This window comes from Protomyces lactucae-debilis (assembly GCF_002105105.1).
Source record: "Protomyces lactucae-debilis strain 12-1054 chromosome Unknown BCR37scaffold_8, whole genome shotgun sequence".
Lineage (NCBI taxonomy): Eukaryota > Fungi > Ascomycota > Taphrinomycetes > Taphrinales > Protomycetaceae > Protomyces > Protomyces lactucae-debilis.
The window spans coordinates 398,917-415,529 of NW_024468000.1; the positions used below are offsets into that span (position 1 = coordinate 398,917).

Below are 16,613 nucleotides of genomic sequence, written 5' to 3' on the forward strand. Positions count from 1 at the left end.
CGTTAGGACTCGCCGCATTCAAGGTATGATCAGGTGCCCTTATCAGCGCAATCACGGTTTCGTTACTGCTTTGCAAGGCTGTGCAGAAGTACTCACGTAACACAAGACTAGACTTGCCATCTGGAAGGCGACCGGAGATACCGGATGAATACGCGCTGTGGGGAACGTGAACATAGAACAAATACTTACCTTCCATGGCCATCTATCGCGTGCTACGGATACAGTCTAGACTACTTATGCTCTCTTCGCAGGAAAGCTGCCTAGATGCCCAGACCGCTGAGTTCCTCCAAGATGCTAGAGTCGTCTCGTCTCAGGGGCTTCTTCCCAGACTTGCCAACTCCTTGGTTCTCCTTGTCAAGATCACGCTGGACACAAACAGTAATGTCACGCGTTGCATCGTAGTCTTCCAGGTCAATGTCTGCATCCTGCAAAAACTGCTCCATCGTGCTCGGCACGGCTGCGACCGGATCATGGAAGATGCCAATTGACTCGCGTCTCTTGCTGGCTTGATCCTGTGCAGGGCTCGCCTCTTTGCGCTTGACGTGTATTGCTGAAGTATTGAGAGGATGTGCCAGTGTGGTAGCTGATCGCGATGCCGGTGCCCTCACGCTTCGGCCGAGCTGCTCATGGCCGCCTTGCTGGCGACTGCCTTTTGTGTGCCTTTGTGGAGATGCTTGAGCTGGTAAGTCTCTTTGCCGTTCACGCTGCTTGACAGGCTGATGACCAAGCCATGGCGTCGCTCGCAAAGGTGTCATGTCAGCATCAGACACTGCAGCTTTACCCATTGGTGTCTTGTTGTTTGATAGACCACCAGAGTTCCCTCCCATAACTGCCATCAATCGTCTCGACAGCTCTTGCGCCTCCTGAAATTCTGCCAAGCGGGCCTCATACTTGGCCCTGAGACTTGTCAGTGCACTTCGCAAGCGCTGCCGCTCCCGTTCTCCAGTCTCAAGAGCATACTCATATCTGCTTTTGTTGGCCTTCAGATCATCTTGCAGTGTCTGCTGGGCCATTGCGTGTTGCTCGGCAAGAAGTTCAAGCTTCTCGTCGGCACTCATCTTGATGGTTTCCACTTGCTGCAGGAGGAGATCCCGTTCTCGTGTCATGTGTAGTAGCGACTCTTGAAGCTTCTCCATATTGGTTTGAACCTGACCTAGACCGTGTGTTGTAGTTTGCAACTGCACTGCGTCTTGTTGCTTCTGGAGAGTCATTGCATTTATCTCATTGACCAGCTGCTTTCGAGCTGTCTCGTGTTCCGACGTCAAGGCCTGCAAAGACGCTGTCAGCTCGCGCTTCATTTCGAGAGCATCGACCTCCATCGTACGCATCGCTGAGTCCTTGCTCTTCAATGCTTCATCCTTTGCCTGTAGTGCAAGCTGAAGCTCAGCTACCTGTCCCTCGCGCGCACTTGACAAAGTCTTCAGCTTCGCCATGGCTGCGTTGTATTCTCTGGCTTCCATCATCAAGCGTTCATTGACTCTGCCTGATTCGATATTGTGCGCATTTGCAGACTCAAGTGCCATAGTCAAGCGTTTCTTCAAATCCTGGCATTCTTGTTCATGCCGACTGACGAGATCGCTTGCGTACTTTTTGCTCTCCTGCAGCTTGTCGTGGTTTTGACGCTCATTGTGCTCGCATTGTCGCAGACGCTCATCGCGTTGTGCTAGTTCACGACGCATGCTGTCCATGATCTCATTTACGCGACCTTGCTCATCTGCAGTATCACGCTCTCGTTGTCGCATCTCTGTTTGAACTTCTTGCAGTTGACTCTTGAGCATGCTGGCTTCCTCATTCGCCGCATTCAGAGCATCCTTCAATGTACGCATGGGGAGCTCTGTGGTTTCTGCCCGGATCTCCAGATCTCGACATACTAGATCTACGCGTGCAACAAGAATGTCATGTTGATGAGCTGCTTCAGCTTGTAAGTCAACGAGTAGCTTTGCACGCCAATCTTTCGATGATTGACCCGATGCTGGGGTGTTGGGTTGCTGCTGCAGAGCGATCGGCCGTGAGCTCTGTCGGCAAACCTTAAATTGATCCAGAGTTGGTATAAGCATGTCAGTCAGTTTGTCGAGAACAGGTAGGAGATGTAGATGCGAGGCTTCTGCCAAAGCTGATGAGATCAATAGTTTGCAAACGTCTCGATCGTGAGCAAGGAGAGGACCTGCGCCTTTCGGTAAGGCTGCCCAAGCTGTTAGAGATGATGAATGCTTGATCAACTGTGTTGCCGATATTTTGGTGTTGCTTAGCCCTTTCAATAGCCAACGGTTACATTCTGCAACTGACTTACTTTCATCTTTTTGCTTGTTGAGCAAGAACGATAGAGCCCGGTCAGAAGCAGATGATGTAGCAGGCAGAAGGGATGATAGGCTTGCAAACGCTTTCGCTAGTGGAAGTGAAGCATTCTTTGCTTCCAGGTGGTCCATTGCGCGTTCGCATAGTCTTGCTGCAATTTCATGGATACCTTGGATTTGCTGTACGCCTTTCATAGCAGACAAGAAGGCCGCTGCCACTTCGACAATCTCTTCGTCGAGGAGCAGGTCAAGCTTTTCATTGAGCTTTCTGCAAAGAGACTGACCTTCCTTCTTGGCGAGCCATTCATCCAAGACTTGTCGAGAAAGTGCATGCATAGCATTGGTTGCATATTCTACGTGTCGGCGCTGAAAGCCCTCTCCTGTTGTCGATAGCGCAGCAGAGACACTACCAACAACGAGACGAGCAACTTTGAGCCCCTTATCGCCTTGGAAAAGGGTAGAAGCGCTGCTCCCATTCTTACCAGCCTGCGCGGAGCTCATCATATTTGCGAGCGATGCCAGGCATGAGAGGGCCAAGATGACTAGTTCGTTGGACGGATTGCTCAGAAAGCCTGCAAGCGTTGCCTGCCATGCATATTGCTGTGTTGCCGAAAGTGTCGAGAAACAAACATCGGCATTGTTGAGCAAGACACCCTCCATGTAGACAAGGTAGCGAGTCTCGTCTATATTGGTAACAGCTTCGTTTAGCATGCCCATGAATAGTGGGAGCTGTACAGGCGGCAAGCATCCTTCTGGCAGCTTACACTCGAGGAAAGCACAGAGCACTGCAGTGTACTTCTCGAAAGACTTTTGATTGACGAGCGCCTGTCGCAACAGGTTCTCAAACAGAGCAGGGTGGCACGTCAGCATCGCATCTCGTAAATCTTTCTGCCTGCTGAATTGTTCTACAACAAATAGAGCATGTGTATCGCAGCTGAAACTGCCAATCAGCAGCTCCGCTAGAGCATCGTGGGCTTCGGGGTGATATTTCGCCCATATTTCGATGTCAGCCAAGGCAGTCTTCTCAAGAGCTCCCGCAAGACTTGCAAGGGATGGAGTATAGCTGCATGCAAGCAGTTCAGCTAGCTGTTCCTCAAGCAGCCTGTATGCATGCTCGTCCATGGGTCCCTCGTCTTTTGTTGATTTGTTGTGGTCGTTGCGGTTTTGCCTCGTTGCTGCTTGATTTTGTTCAGATGCGCGCACGCGACAGAAATGCATTTATGCCGCCTTCTATAACCCATCTATAGCTTCTCCTCCTGCAACACATTCGTCTCCTGGTCCAGTCCTTTCCAAATATCAAGGTCAGGTGCTTCTTGACCAATGCCTAGATTTCTCAGGTACTCCCGAACAGCACGAACGTTGAGTGACATGGCTTCATGCGGATCAATCGCTGCTTTGAACGCATACTTAGTCGCCAGGGGAAACAACAGCTGAAAGTCGGACTGCGACAGATGCGCAGATTGTCGGACCCACAGCAATCTGTTGCGTCCACCATTACTCGCTGTGGGCCGTAGTAATTGTTTCAAAGCATTGAAATTGCTCGACCATTTTTGAAACGCTTCACTTGCAACTGCGATACTCGGCACATCCAAGGGCTTTGTATCTGAATCCTGAAGGACTTCCATCCAAGGATCCAACAACACAGCCGCCCCGAATTCGTTCTTGAAGGGGTTCGCAGTTTCTTGCGCAGGCAAGACTTCACCTTGTTCTTTACAGCAATGCACCGCCGTCGCTGCGCCAAACGAATGACCAGCGGCCAGAATCTTGCCACTATCGCAAAGTAGCTGTCCGCGTAGACTCTGTTTCAACGCTTCTGAAAATCCTTCCTGTCGAACAATCTCTAGCGGTTCACCCAGGAAACGACCGTCGCCTCGGTTCAACGAGCGCGTCAGTGCAAGTCCTAGACCCATCTCATACATGCGCTGTGCCATCTGTGCACGCCGTTTCGCAACCGTCACAGGGTTTGTCTCCTTGATGGATACATACGACACGACCCGCTCATCAGGCTGTCCCTGACGTATGACAGAAATGGCAGCAGATCCATCACGGTGCTCCACTACGCAGACAAATTGACCACCACTTGCTAAACTCCCACAAACTTGACTATACGCATTCCGCGAGCCGCCGAGGCCATGACTGAATAATGCGCATGGCCAGAGTGTCTTTCCTGGAGATGCTGGTAGGATTGGTGTGTCTAGCGCTGCAGGGATCTCCGTCCATCGCAATCCAAGCAACGATACACTAGAGAGGAGTTTCTCCTTGATGCCAAGGAATTGCGCATATCCCTTAACTGTGAACCCACCTTCACCAAGCCATCTCGGTCGTCTACGAGCCGCATGATGGGATTCTTCAGAGATTGGATAGAAGAGGCGAACGAGACAGGTATCGAGGGGTGGATCATCACCGAACGTGCGGCGATATGCAAGTGGTAGGTTGACTTCGAGTTCTGCGGTACCGACTTGATAAGGGCCTGGGTAGCGTGGGAGGTAGGGAGACAGAGGGTTCAAGCGCATGGCGGCAAGCCTAGCGGCACACGTCGTGCTGTGTGTAGTTCTCTACAACTGTACAAGTAGTGTTCTGGTCGAAAAGTCAAATCGTCATGCAGCGAAATTCATGAGGCAGAGCCAGCTACAACTCAGTTGATTTTGAAGGAAGAATAATTGGGTCATTAATGATTGCATTGAGTATGCTATGATGCGTTAAGCTAGGCCTCAGAGAGGATGATAGAGATGAGTCGCTCAGGTGGTGCAGTCGCTGTGATAAAATAGGAAAAGAAGAGGAAAACCAGAGAGTGAAGAGACACAAGTGACCTGTTAAAGGTAGCTTGCAACAGAGATGCGTCGAGTGCTGCCCTCAATTTGCTTGATGGGTACAGCAGACATGGCATGCTGTGAGTTGAAGAATCGCTCAAAGATGCCAGACTTGCGCTTGTGTTGACTGTGAACGTTGCCGCCTGCGGCATACACCTGTGATGACCGCCTGCTACCAGACATGGGTGGCGGTGAGAGGTCGAGCGGTGAGCCAACACTGCTGCAGGATGAGAGCGATGGCATCATCAAAGGCGGTGTAGGCAGTGCAGCAACATGGCTGACACCGTGCATCGCATACAATGGCGAGGCAGGCATGTATGACATGGGTGATGCGTGCTGCTGGCTCGGAATGATGATCGGCGCCGGTGAGGTGGGCGGCGTTGCGTAGTTGGAGAGCTTGCGTGCGTACACGTATGAAGGGCTCTCGAGCTGTTGTTGTTGCAAGTGTCGCTTCTTGATGGGCGCGAGGAAGCCATTGAGGGAGGTATAGAGGTCAATGTCTGTGATGCTGAGGTCCCACTCGAGCAAAGAGAGCAGTTGCTTCTCCATGAGGTTGACTTCCTCGAGCTTGAAGAGGCCATTGGTGTATGACTTCCAGTGCTTGTTCTTGGGCGAGGAGTCATTGAGGTACTTTGCTGCCAAGATGAGCGCAGCAAGGAAGACGCGGTGGCAAGTGCATGGCATGCCTTTGGCGACAGGCGGCAACTTGTCGGAGAGGCGGTCGAGGTAGACGAGCGTCGACATAAGGGTGGGTGTCTGGACACGCGACTTTTCGCACAAGACAGTGATGAAGGTCTCGAGCGATGGCAAGGCGCTGTTGAAGGATCCGCGCGCGGGTGAGACGGGCGGTGTTGGCATGTCATCGCCGCAGCTGATGACACTGTTGGCCTTGTTGGCGAGGGCCGTGATCATGTCCATGGAGACTGGGTACTTGACGAACTCTGCGAGTGCCTGCTTTGAGGAAGACATGGCTGTTGCTGGTTGATATGTTTTGCGTCAAGAAGAGAAAGATGAAGAAGAGAAGAAGAGAATGTTCGGCGCGTCGAAGGGAAGACAGTCGGCCGTGCTCGTTCTTTTGTTGTCTCTGCAGCTGTCGAGAGAGGGGTTTGTGTTATTGTCCCTGGATATGCAGCAACGTTAAGAGTGTGGCGCTTTTCTTGTGCAAGGGGAAGCCGAAGTGAGGTTTGTTCAATGCTGCTGTTGCTTGTCTTGTATATCCCTCTGGGTTGAAGGGAGAGTAGATGGAAGAAGAAGCAAAGGAAGGTTCGATGATGGATGGGAAGAAGAGAGAGGGCCGGGGTCGCCTTTCTATATGTTCTTTTCGTCGTCAGGGCCTGCACACTGGATGGCCGCTTGCAGAGGTGGACCCGCACGCGCAACACACTCAAACACTTACAGCGAGAGACTCACAGCAGGATGAGAGACACAGGCCAGGTGCCTCCGTCTTTCCGCAAAGAGAGTGCCATGGCAAGTTGGGAAACGGAGAGGGCAGGTCGTGTTTCACCGCACAGAAAATGTCTCGATGAGAAAAGGAAAAACGCCCCTTCCGCCTCCCTTAAAATGTCCCCAGCCACCAGCATCCAGAGGGCAACAACCGTCATCTTCTCAGGTTTTGTGCACAGACTTGCAAGTGTCTCAGACAGTCAGACTATCAGACAAGCACAAGCGCAGGCTGATCAGCTCGGTCTCATTGCCAGGACACGATGATTCAGATACACTGCAGCACGAGTTTGGAGCTTAACTCACCCGCGTAAGCTCTAGAACCTACTACTTCCCGTGGGGCCTCCTTCGACAAGGAACGTCCGTCTTGCTACCTACTAAGTTTATGTTCCTGTGGTAAATGTTTGTCTTGCGAAGTAGGGCTCGAGGTCGGCTTGTCCGTTCGAGCATTGGGACTTACTGGAGACTTACCAAGAATAGCAGAGAACAGTGAGGATCCTTGGTTTCTCGTTTGTTTGAACTTGCACGACAGATTGACACCTGTGTGTGACAGTGTGTCTCGTAGTCGCACCATCCTGGTCATAATGTGATCGTACCTGTCGATCTTGTAAGATGCTTGTATCCTCGTAGCTCTGACCTAGTCCAGTCAGCAGCCGAACGACGAGAGGCTCACATCGTGTGCGAGCAGTAGCTTCTTGATACTCTGCTAGTAGTGTCTCGTAAGGACATCTCGTAAGTACAATATGCTGTTACACTATCACCAGTTTGGATCGTGACAGCTGCAAGATGATGCATCTGCCCAATGCCGGAGAGCATTTCCATTGCCAGAATTTCTACGAGGGCGTTTTCAATTGGCTGACACGGCGCTGGCGTCCACCTGTCAAGAAATAAAAGAAAAAGAAAAACTTTATAGGCTCCCTTGTAGATGTAGTAGCAGTTGTACGGTTGTACCTGTGCAACTTGTCGGTTGTTGGTCTGCTTCCCCCTCAACCTCCCACGTTCACCATGCAGCAGGGTATAATATGCCAAGAAGGCCCACGGACGATACCAAGTCTACGGTCAACATCCTTGGTTGCGAGCGAAAAGACCGTGCTACGAAAAAGGCCTTAAACACATAGCGGGGGAAGTAGTACATCATCAACATCAAAGAGCCATGACCAAGGCGTACGCCGCCGCGCCGCGTAGCTGGCGCATGCCCATCAATTGTCGGACAGGACGGCCAGCAATGTCTCTCGCCCATGTCAGGCCGCAAACGTAGTTGTCAGTCAGAGACATGGATAGACGGAAGGTGCCAACGGGTATACGAAGCATACAGAAGTTCCATCCGCACGCCTTGCCAAGGGGTGTAGGTGTCTCTGTCGTTGTTTCAAGCGGCTTCTACAGCGGCGGTTCTCCGCATTCGAAGAACTTTTTTTATTTGACATCCACGCGACATTTCTCGAATTCATGGCATGGGAGGTCGTATGAATTGCATCCTGCAGAAACGCTTCATAGCCGTGGCAATAGACTGTGCTAAGTGTGCTTGTATGAGTCTGTGAACCGGGGTCCGCCAGTAGGTCATTGTGCAGCCGTTGGCTCAAGATACCCGCTGTACATTGGGCCGAGGACAGAACCGTGCGAGTGAGTCCTTGCAATGATCTCGCAGACACTGGACAGCACTAGCGTAGTACACAAGTCTAGCAAACCTGATCCGTTGCCGCACAACGCATTGCAAAGTCGCGACAAGCACGCCTCTTCTAAACCGAATCACGTCGACTCAGTACAACCCGATCTCGGGTGTCTTGATGGAGTGCGCTAACCACCCTCCTGGATGCGGCATACCCTGCATCCAAACAAAAAGAATGCCTAACCAGCACCGGTGGTCGCAATTTCGGTCTGGTTGTGTCTTTCAGACCTAATCACTCTTCAGATGGCAACTCCACCAAAATTGTGTCCCCACCTGCACCGCTGCCAGTCCAGCCCCTTTTCTTACTTTTCGCAACATCAACCATCTCCTTGCAGCAACAAGCGTGTTCCAAGTCGCTTCTATGAACGACCCGGAATGTCTTTGTAGTCACTTCCAAGAAGGGTAAACTGCTAGACTGTCCTTAGATGTAGACCATTTCGGCGACGACGCTTGCAGCGGGAACGGATGAGGTGGCATGGCACTCAAAAGACCTCACGAGATGTCTTGTATCATCCTTCGACCCGGTTGCCGCCTTGAGCAGTGAGGACACTTGAAAATAGATACGCCAAAGTTTTATTCGCAAGGGTTCAGATATGAACTGTCACTCATGGAAATCAATTAACAAGAAGAACGCATCGGGGTCATGGTGTAGAGTTGCTATGCTGAATATTCGACCGCGTCGCATACGAGCAGGTCTACAAGACTGCACCAAAGCCAAATGTCGTCTTGATGGGCTTGACGTAGTCTGCAGGATGGTTAGCAAGCGCTCACACGGAAAGAAAGACATACACTCAACAAAGTTGGTCTTGACAACCTCTTCCGTACCCAACGGCACGTCCTCCATCACCATACGCAAATTCGTCCCATCAAGTCCCTGATCAAATGTCATTGTCAATGTTGCATAATGTCCAGCAGGCCAATCCTTCAACCGCCACGTCTGTACCAACTTTTCATTCTCCTGCAAGTCCAAAAACTCACCCTCGACATTCCCATTGAAGAGCTGGTATTGGCCGCCTTTACGAGCGTCGATATTGGGTTGTGCACGCGTCCATGCTGCAAGACGAGCAGGATCGATGAAGGTCGTATAGAGTTCCTTTGCAAGGGTTTGGAACTCAAACGTCTCTGCTATACTAGACGTATTGACCTTTTTCGTCGATGTGGATGATTTTGCGGCAGTGGCAGAGGTGTTTGATTGCTGCTGCTGCGGTTGAGTAGGTGCATTGGCTGCATTGGCAGCTGTACCGACCGTCGGTGCATGACCTGCATCGAAATTGATCTTCACATCCTTACCGTGCGCATCCACGAGCGCTTGTGGGAATCCCTGTAGCTGTTGTCGCAAAGCAGGGACGAGTCGCTGTTTAATCAAGTCTCTGGCTTTTGCCTTTTCCCGAGTCTCAGAAAAGACTTCGATATCAAAGACATAGTCGTCTTCTTCGTGATCGTGCATGACTTCGGGAATGGTAATATTGCCATCAACCGTTGTGCTTTCTGCATCCTTCAATGTTCCTGTAAATTTCAACACAAGCTTGATATCGTAGATGGTGATGATTTTGCCCTTTCGCATGGCAACATCACAGTCACCGGAAGACTCAGAGACGGTGGTGATGCGGATCTCTGCTTGGTCGTTGTCCGCTTGCTTGCAGAGGTTGTCGGTAAACCATGATTTCGCCCAGGGCCTGCAGTCCTTTGTGGTCCAGTGCCAGTTTCCGGGGTTGTGCAGGACCATTTCTTGGATGGAGGATGGATGGGAAGAGCAATGCCTATGGAGTGGGTAGATGGTGGGTCGTGTCTGGTTGTCTGTGTCGCGTCCTGCGAAATTTCTGGAAGGAGAAAGAAGCAGCACGGGAGAGGACTGCATGGCCTGGGCTGCAGAAGGGAGACATGGCAGAGGAGAGACTGGTAGGAGTATGCAGAGTAGCAGGAGGATGAGACGACAGCAGATGTCTAGTACTTCTACTTTGTGACTGCGGGTGTCTGCCTGCGCTCAGGGGTCGACGACTGCAGCGACCTGGACGACGACAGCTTAGCCAGGTAGAGACACAAGAGAGACCTGCTCATGCCCTGCTAGACACCTACACAGCCCAGAGCATGGTCACAACAAAGCTCTCCTACCAAAACCGCAAGATCGAAGGCGAAAAACTAGCACAAGTCATCAAAAAGGACCTCCTCAAGCGACACCGTCCAAGACAACAAACTGCCAAAGATGCCTCCCTCGACCTCATCATGACAGGCAAATCACTCGGTGCGTATCTTGATCTCGTGTGTGAGGGATTACTCGCCTCCATCCACAATGGCGCCGTTCGACTCGGTGAATTGGAACTCGCAGACAATGGCGTACCCACAACAAGTCTATTCAGCTTGGCGCTCGTCGTGCGTGCCTCTGCGCATGATTTGCATCACCTGAACCTTTCGCATAATCAGCTGATTGTTGAAACAGAGCAAGACTTGTGCGCCTGGCGAGCATTTGTCGCTGCGCTTGCAACGTGTAGTGCACTACAGTCGATCGATTTGTCAGACAACCCACTGGGTGACGAGGCAATTGAGGTATTGGCGCGGTACTATTGCAGACAATCGAATGCGGAGATGACTGTTGCTAGTCTTGCGATTGCGACATCGCCTATGAGGACGCAGCAAGTAGACGACAGGCAACATGATTCTTCAGACCCCGAAAGACACAGAAGCGTCTCTCATGCAGGATCTCACGAGATAACAAGTTTCCGTGGTGTTCGTGGATTTGCACGACTCAGACTGGATCGCACAGAGCAAACAGACGCAGGTGCACTCTTCCTCTCGTTTGTGGTGGAACATACACCCATTTCGCAACTCATCACGTATGCAGACAACGAGTACTCCAATGCCGGTTTACGACTTCTTGAAGCAGCAGAAAGTGTTAGACTACTGAGTACCAGTCCATCGGCAACAACAGATACAAATTTTGTGGATGATCTGGCGAGTAAGTCACCAATCATCGGATTGCAGGGTGTCAAGCTGAGTGTGCCCAACACACCCAAAAGATCCCCCGTTCGTCGTCGGTCCTCCATTGATAACGAGCCTGTGAGTCCTGCTCGCTGTCTTTCCCATAAGATAGACGATGCAGAACATGCCGTCGAGGTACTCGAGCGTTTTCGTGTCAAAATTCAGGGGAGTGTGCTCAAAAGTCACACAGAAGACACTCTACCAGTCAACTTGTGGCGTTCTGCATTATATACGCTTCGATTGGCAAGACTATTGATGCACGGTCGTTCAAGCACCGGCAACGCTGCTCGCCTTCGATTGGGTATACATCTTTGGCAGCGGATCTTGCTACCCCTGACAGACCCATGTGCTGCATTATCTCATGAGCAGCGGCGGAAGGTGTTTGAGTATGCGACGAGCGAGCAAGCTATGAGTGCATGTTACAATGTGAATGAAAAGCTACCGCACGTCAAAGTCTGGCACACGCTTGAAATGCTTGACTGCTTGGCCTATGAGTATGCTGCTTAACAAGATACTGGAGCACATGCAGGCGCACCATGGCATGGTTTTACCATAGCATGCATTCTCTAGTAGCAACCTTTTGCATGTTCCTGAATTTCCTCCTCGCCCATCTGATCGATCTCCCACTGAACTTTCGATCGGCAGCAGTTCCTCCTCATCCGGCGAACACTGGCCGACCGCTGTCTCAAGCAAAAGAGCATACGCTTGAGACTCCTCAGACATGATACATCTGAAGCTGTTTGGAGTTTGACAAGCACATGACTGTTCGACGGGACGACAAGTGCAAGGATTTAATGTCTTGCCGCCATGAACAATCAACGCTTTTCAGGACATGCCATGCTACTGCTGCTAGACCACCGTGGCTTGTAACGTAACAGCGATCTGAACGACCAGCATGATGACGCGTTGCTGGAAAAGTCCCAATGTGGTTACGGCTACGAAAATGCGCAACCGCTATACGGACTCATACGAAAGTCCTCCTCTAGCACGAGCTATCAAGTGTTGCCCTTGTTTAGGATTCTCGGCGAATTGACGACAAGGTGTTAAGAGCGGAAGGCCCGCTTTGATCAAAGGCACTATCTGGAGAATGGAAGCCTGTTACGAAGCATTATTTTGTTGAAGCAGTCTTGTCTTTCCAGAATGGCGACGCTACGGCCTCTGCTTGGCATTTGAGCGGGAAGAAAGGTATCTGGCAGATATCGGCCCCCCAGAGGTAAGCGATATCTACGGCGACGTGCTATTGACTCGTGGCGAAGACACTTTCTGATGGACTTTCTGATTACCCGCTCTACTAGACAATCACTGGCACGACTTCCAAAGGTATAAGCCACTTTGCTGTGGCGATGGTACTATGTATTGAAAGACACCCGCCTGCTCCGTTCATATGCATGTCAAAACGTGCTGCTAAGACCGTCCTCCCGTACAAAATCTAGGTGTCGTGTCAAAACTAGGTTCTTTCTTCATTGTCTCAAACTCTTCTGGTTCACAGTCATAGACTCATAGCCATGCAACGGGACCCGTCCTTTCCCCAGATTTGAATCGGACCCGCCGTGCATGGTGCAACGGGCCGAGACCAGGCTGGCCGCCATGGAGCCGCCCGACCAGGATGGCGGGCCCATCTGAAGCGCTCGATCCGGGCGCCACGCAATGTCTCAGAGTATGTGAAGACCAGGCCCTTGTGTCAGGCTCGTGCTGCCTGCAAGTACCAAGAGTTCAAGACAGCATCAGGGTCACGCCAATTCAGTCTCCCCACTCAGCAAGGTTACTAGGTTAGCAGGCTTGCGCTTGTCCAGAATTGGTTGAGAGTCAGGCGCTCACTCATCCTTACCACAGATGAATAAAGTTTCAGGAGACACCAGCATGGTCACCCACACACCCACCATACACTGCAGTAGGGACGGCCTGGGCGGTTCAGCGAGCTGTCTGCATACTCTGTTTGCCACATGGCCGTTGTTCACGGGCCGGAAATCTGCTAGGATACGCGATGTGCGACTATGCCATGCTCTGTTCTCTTTGCCGTGTCAGAGGCGCTTGCTGTACGAGCGCATGCCTGCTAAGGTGCGATACTGCCAGAAGCTGATGATGCCGAGCCCGTGAAGGACAAGACGATGATACGATGATGCGAAGGCACGGTCGATGCTGCTGTGACTATTGAGATGATGCGATCATACTAAGCGAAGGAATCACAAGGTCACACAAAAGTATACTTTGGCTCTGTGAGTAAGTGAGATTGCTGTGGAGCTGAGCTATGCTATGCGCTTCGTATGCTAGCATGTTCTCGTATATCGATAGAGGCAGGTGTGCGTGATGGGGTAGATATCTTGCAAGCTGTCTCGCAAAGTGTTTGATCAGCAATGCCGTGTGTAGGTAGTCAAGGGTTGCTGCCACACATGGAGTCAGTCAGTCAGCAGTCAGTCAGCAGCAGCAGCGGTCAGCAGTCAGTCAGTCAGTCAGTCAGCAGGAGTGGTAGTGAGAGAGAGTCTGAATGAATGCTGGTTCAAGTTGACTCAGACTGCGAGATGCCACGAGGCAGCAACGCCCAATGACATCCAACAGCCAGCACCTCCAGCAACTCGTGGCCTGCGACTCTCATGGCAGTGACCCCTCTTTCTGACTGTGCACTGTACTCTGAGCACTGAGCACTCTATGCGCACAGTGTACGAACATCCGATCTGCCTGCGCTGGCTGTACGGGGCAACGGCAACGGCCCACCTGCCCGGCCCTCAAGACAAGCCAGCGTGGCCATTCGACATCCTCGCCCCAGCAGAAGCACATTGATTGGAAGGGAGCGAACGGGTCATCTTCGTTTGTCGGTGACGATAGGATCTGTCCCGCTGCAAGAAGGGGGGTTTACATGTCTCTGAACCACACTCTCTCTCTTCCTGCCCGTGTTACCCTCGTCGCAACACGCTGTCACTGATCGGCTGCTGACGAACGAGGCGGCATTCTGCCTCGCACTCATAAGGCAAGCGCATCCGCTGTACTTGATCAGGTTGCTCTCACTGCTCAACGTCAAACGTCGACATCGGTTATCGCCATTCTTGTACATATCAAACTAGCGACCCATCCCAGCCCATCCACCATGCAAGTCGACGATTCAAAGGAGGTAGACTACTTTGCGCTCGACGCAGCCGCCTTCCTCAACTCTCCATCGATGCAAGCAGCCATTGATATGCTCTCTGCTCATTTCGCCGCCATCTCAGATGAAGACACGGCATCGACCGCTTCCACCTCATCCCCTTCGCGCTCCGTCTTTTCAACGTCGCATGCACCAGATGTACCACTCAAGTCAGGTCGTCGTGCTCGTTTCCGCAGTAGTGTCGCATCAGGCGCTTACTCGACGTCCAGTCGCTCAAGCTACTACCCCTCAGACGAAGAAACTAGCCCTGAAAAGCTATTCAAGCCCAGCTACACCTACCAAACAACGTCTGTCTTTCAAGAAGACTTACCAGATGCGACCTCTCGCGGTCGCTCTACCATCCCTCGATCGTTGCCGGAAACACCACGCTTGTTTAGCACCACGCACCGTCGTCAAACAAGCAACGCAACCTCCTCCCTCGCTCTCTCTCACTCAACACGTTCATCTGTTGATTATACTGAGAATTCGGGTAAACGTCCTGCAACCGTTGCTCATCGTGCCGCTGCAGAAGCATACAAGCAATCTCGACAGGAACGTAAAGTGCAGCGTATGCAGATGCATAAAGGACTGCAGGTGAGTTGGCTCTAGCAACCAGGTCCTGCGACGGCACGGTTTTGAAGTGAGTTTGCAGTGGTGCAGGGGTTGTTGGCATCGATTGCAAAGACTCAAAATCGTGCTTTGGAGGCATTGGAGGAGGCGAAGCACAAGGAGGGTGTGGAGGAGATTGGAGACGAGGAAACGAATCGGATTAGGACGTGGTTAGGGAAGGGAAAGGAAAAGGAAGGAACAAGTTTGACATTGCAGGAGGAAGTACCCGAGCCTGCTGTGCTGGTTGGGGAAGCACAGTTTCTGCAAGAAGAGGTGAACGTCCACAGTGTTGCGGCGCATGACGCGGTACTCAAAGTCAAGTCTATGGTGCGCCGTCATCGTCGTTTGCGTGCACGACACATCAAGCAGCAATTAGGTGAGCCCCTCAAGCGTGGTCGACATCCATTTCAAGCACACAGAGGGCGTACCAGCGTCAAAGCATCAAATCGGCGCACCTCCTACGACAAAGGTGACGTTTCGGCGTTATTACCCATCGAGGAGGTCACAGAAGACGGCATGTCCATCCTCAGCACGAACGACTCGTCGGATGCCTCTGGAACAACGCTCATGTCATCGCGCAGTAGCAGCAATGCCTCTCTACAATCTACAGAGTCGAGTCCAGTCACACTTGCATCATTGCATGCAGCGACGATCGAGCAAGCAACGCGGATCCAGGTATTGTCTAATCGTGCTCGGCAAGTGATGGGTATTGTGGATGGTGCGTCTGGACGTGTGACATTGACGAGACGTGCGAGCGTATCGAATTTGAAGGACTTGTTGCCGAGATTGGCAGACACGTCTGATCGTGCTGCTGTGCGGTCTGTTGAGTCATCGAGTTCTCTTGACGGCGCATCGACAAACGAGTCGAGTGTTGAGAGTGATGCGTCCAGTACACGTCTGCCGCCGAATCTGACTGCCGCGCAAGCACTTCTTCGCCAAACGCCTCTACCAACACATGAGTCGTTTGATGATGATGCGATTCTTCGCAGGGCTGCGCGCAAGTATTCCGCCATCGAGCTCCTCTTTGCTCGTCACCCGAAGCGCCCTGTTCAGGAAGCGACCAAACGCGACATCATCCTGCGGCGAGCCTCAATCAAGCCTGCCAAGCAACAACCTGCCATGTCGGAAGAAACACGTATGGTGAAACATGCTGCCTTGTTGATGGGTCATTCGCCGCTACTGCCATACAGCAGTCGCTTCATGCATGCAACGCAGATCTGTGATCCACTCGAGGACGACGAGTCTGCTATATTCCAACGCTGGTTTCAGCTGGCGCAACTGCTTTCCCTCTGACAATCAATGATGAAGGTCCTTCCTTCTACAAACCCAAATCAGCCATGTCCAAGGCCAATACGAAAGAGATCTTTTCAAGTGTTTATTTTATTACGAACAGGTCTTATCAAGGCTTCGTTCATGTATGTTGTTCATCTCGTATTCAGTAATCATGTAAGTAGGAACGAGATTGTTTATAAGATTATTTCCTGTGACTAAAGCGGGTTGTAAGGGTCAACTAGCGACGAGCGTCGTAGCCCGTTTTCATGGGTAGGTATGATAGAGAACGAGACTATTCCAAGTAGGTTAGAGCGCACATTGACCGTATATAGACTAAAGCCTTGCCGTGCAACAACGGAGCGCGATTTCGATCATTTGGTTCCTGGCCATCTGAAGGCAGGAAGGCCATTCAGCGGTCGGTAAGAGAA

The 16,613-nt window shown here is 51.6% G+C and overlaps 6 protein-coding genes across 6 annotated transcripts; 2 read left to right on the top strand and 4 right to left on the bottom strand.

The window, feature by feature from the left end:
* Positions 1-260: 260 nt before the first annotated feature.
* Positions 261-3,416, bottom strand: BCR37DRAFT_392551 (uncharacterized protein; the record flags this gene model as incomplete). The annotated part of the gene is made up of 1 exon (XM_040871173.1): positions 261-3,416. One exon carries the CDS (start codon positions 3,414-3,416, stop codon positions 261-263), a length of 3,156 nt encoding a protein of 1,051 aa, XP_040725789.1.
* A 119-nt stretch (positions 3,417-3,535) lies between these two features.
* On the bottom strand, positions 3,536-4,807 carry BCR37DRAFT_346403 (platelet-activating factor acetylhydrolase; the record flags this gene model as incomplete). Its single annotated transcript, XM_040867685.1, has 1 exon — positions 3,536-4,807. One exon carries the CDS (start codon positions 4,805-4,807, stop codon positions 3,536-3,538), a length of 1,272 nt encoding a protein of 423 aa, XP_040725790.1.
* A 147-nt stretch (positions 4,808-4,954) lies between these two features.
* Positions 4,955-6,569, bottom strand: BCR37DRAFT_379209 (cyclin-like protein). The gene has a single exon (XM_040869208.1). It carries the CDS (start codon positions 6,071-6,073, stop codon positions 5,108-5,110), a length of 966 nt encoding a protein of 321 aa, XP_040725791.1. The 5' UTR covers positions 6,074-6,569; the 3' UTR covers positions 4,955-5,107.
* Positions 6,227-6,863, top strand: BCR37DRAFT_298806 (uncharacterized protein). The gene has a single exon (XM_040866903.1). The coding sequence runs from the start codon at positions 6,380-6,382 to the stop codon at positions 6,809-6,811; it is 432 nt and encodes a 143-aa protein (XP_040725792.1). The 5' UTR covers positions 6,227-6,379; the 3' UTR covers positions 6,812-6,863.
* A 1,960-nt stretch (positions 6,864-8,823) lies between these two features.
* Positions 8,824-10,319, bottom strand: BCR37DRAFT_379212 (activator of Hsp90 ATPase). The gene is made up of 2 exons (XM_040869209.1): positions 9,000-10,319; positions 8,824-8,955 (listed from the first exon to the last, which is right to left on the bottom strand). The coding sequence occupies exons 1-2, from the start codon at positions 10,066-10,068 to the stop codon at positions 8,906-8,908; spliced, it is 1,119 nt and encodes a 372-aa protein (XP_040725793.1). The 5' UTR covers positions 10,069-10,319; the 3' UTR covers positions 8,824-8,905.
* On the top strand, positions 10,299-11,693 carry BCR37DRAFT_387065 (uncharacterized protein; the record flags this gene model as incomplete). The annotated part of the gene is made up of 1 exon (XM_040870505.1): positions 10,299-11,693. One exon carries the CDS (start codon positions 10,299-10,301, stop codon positions 11,691-11,693), a length of 1,395 nt encoding a protein of 464 aa, XP_040725794.1.
* Between the last annotated feature and the right edge of the window lie 4,920 nt (positions 11,694-16,613).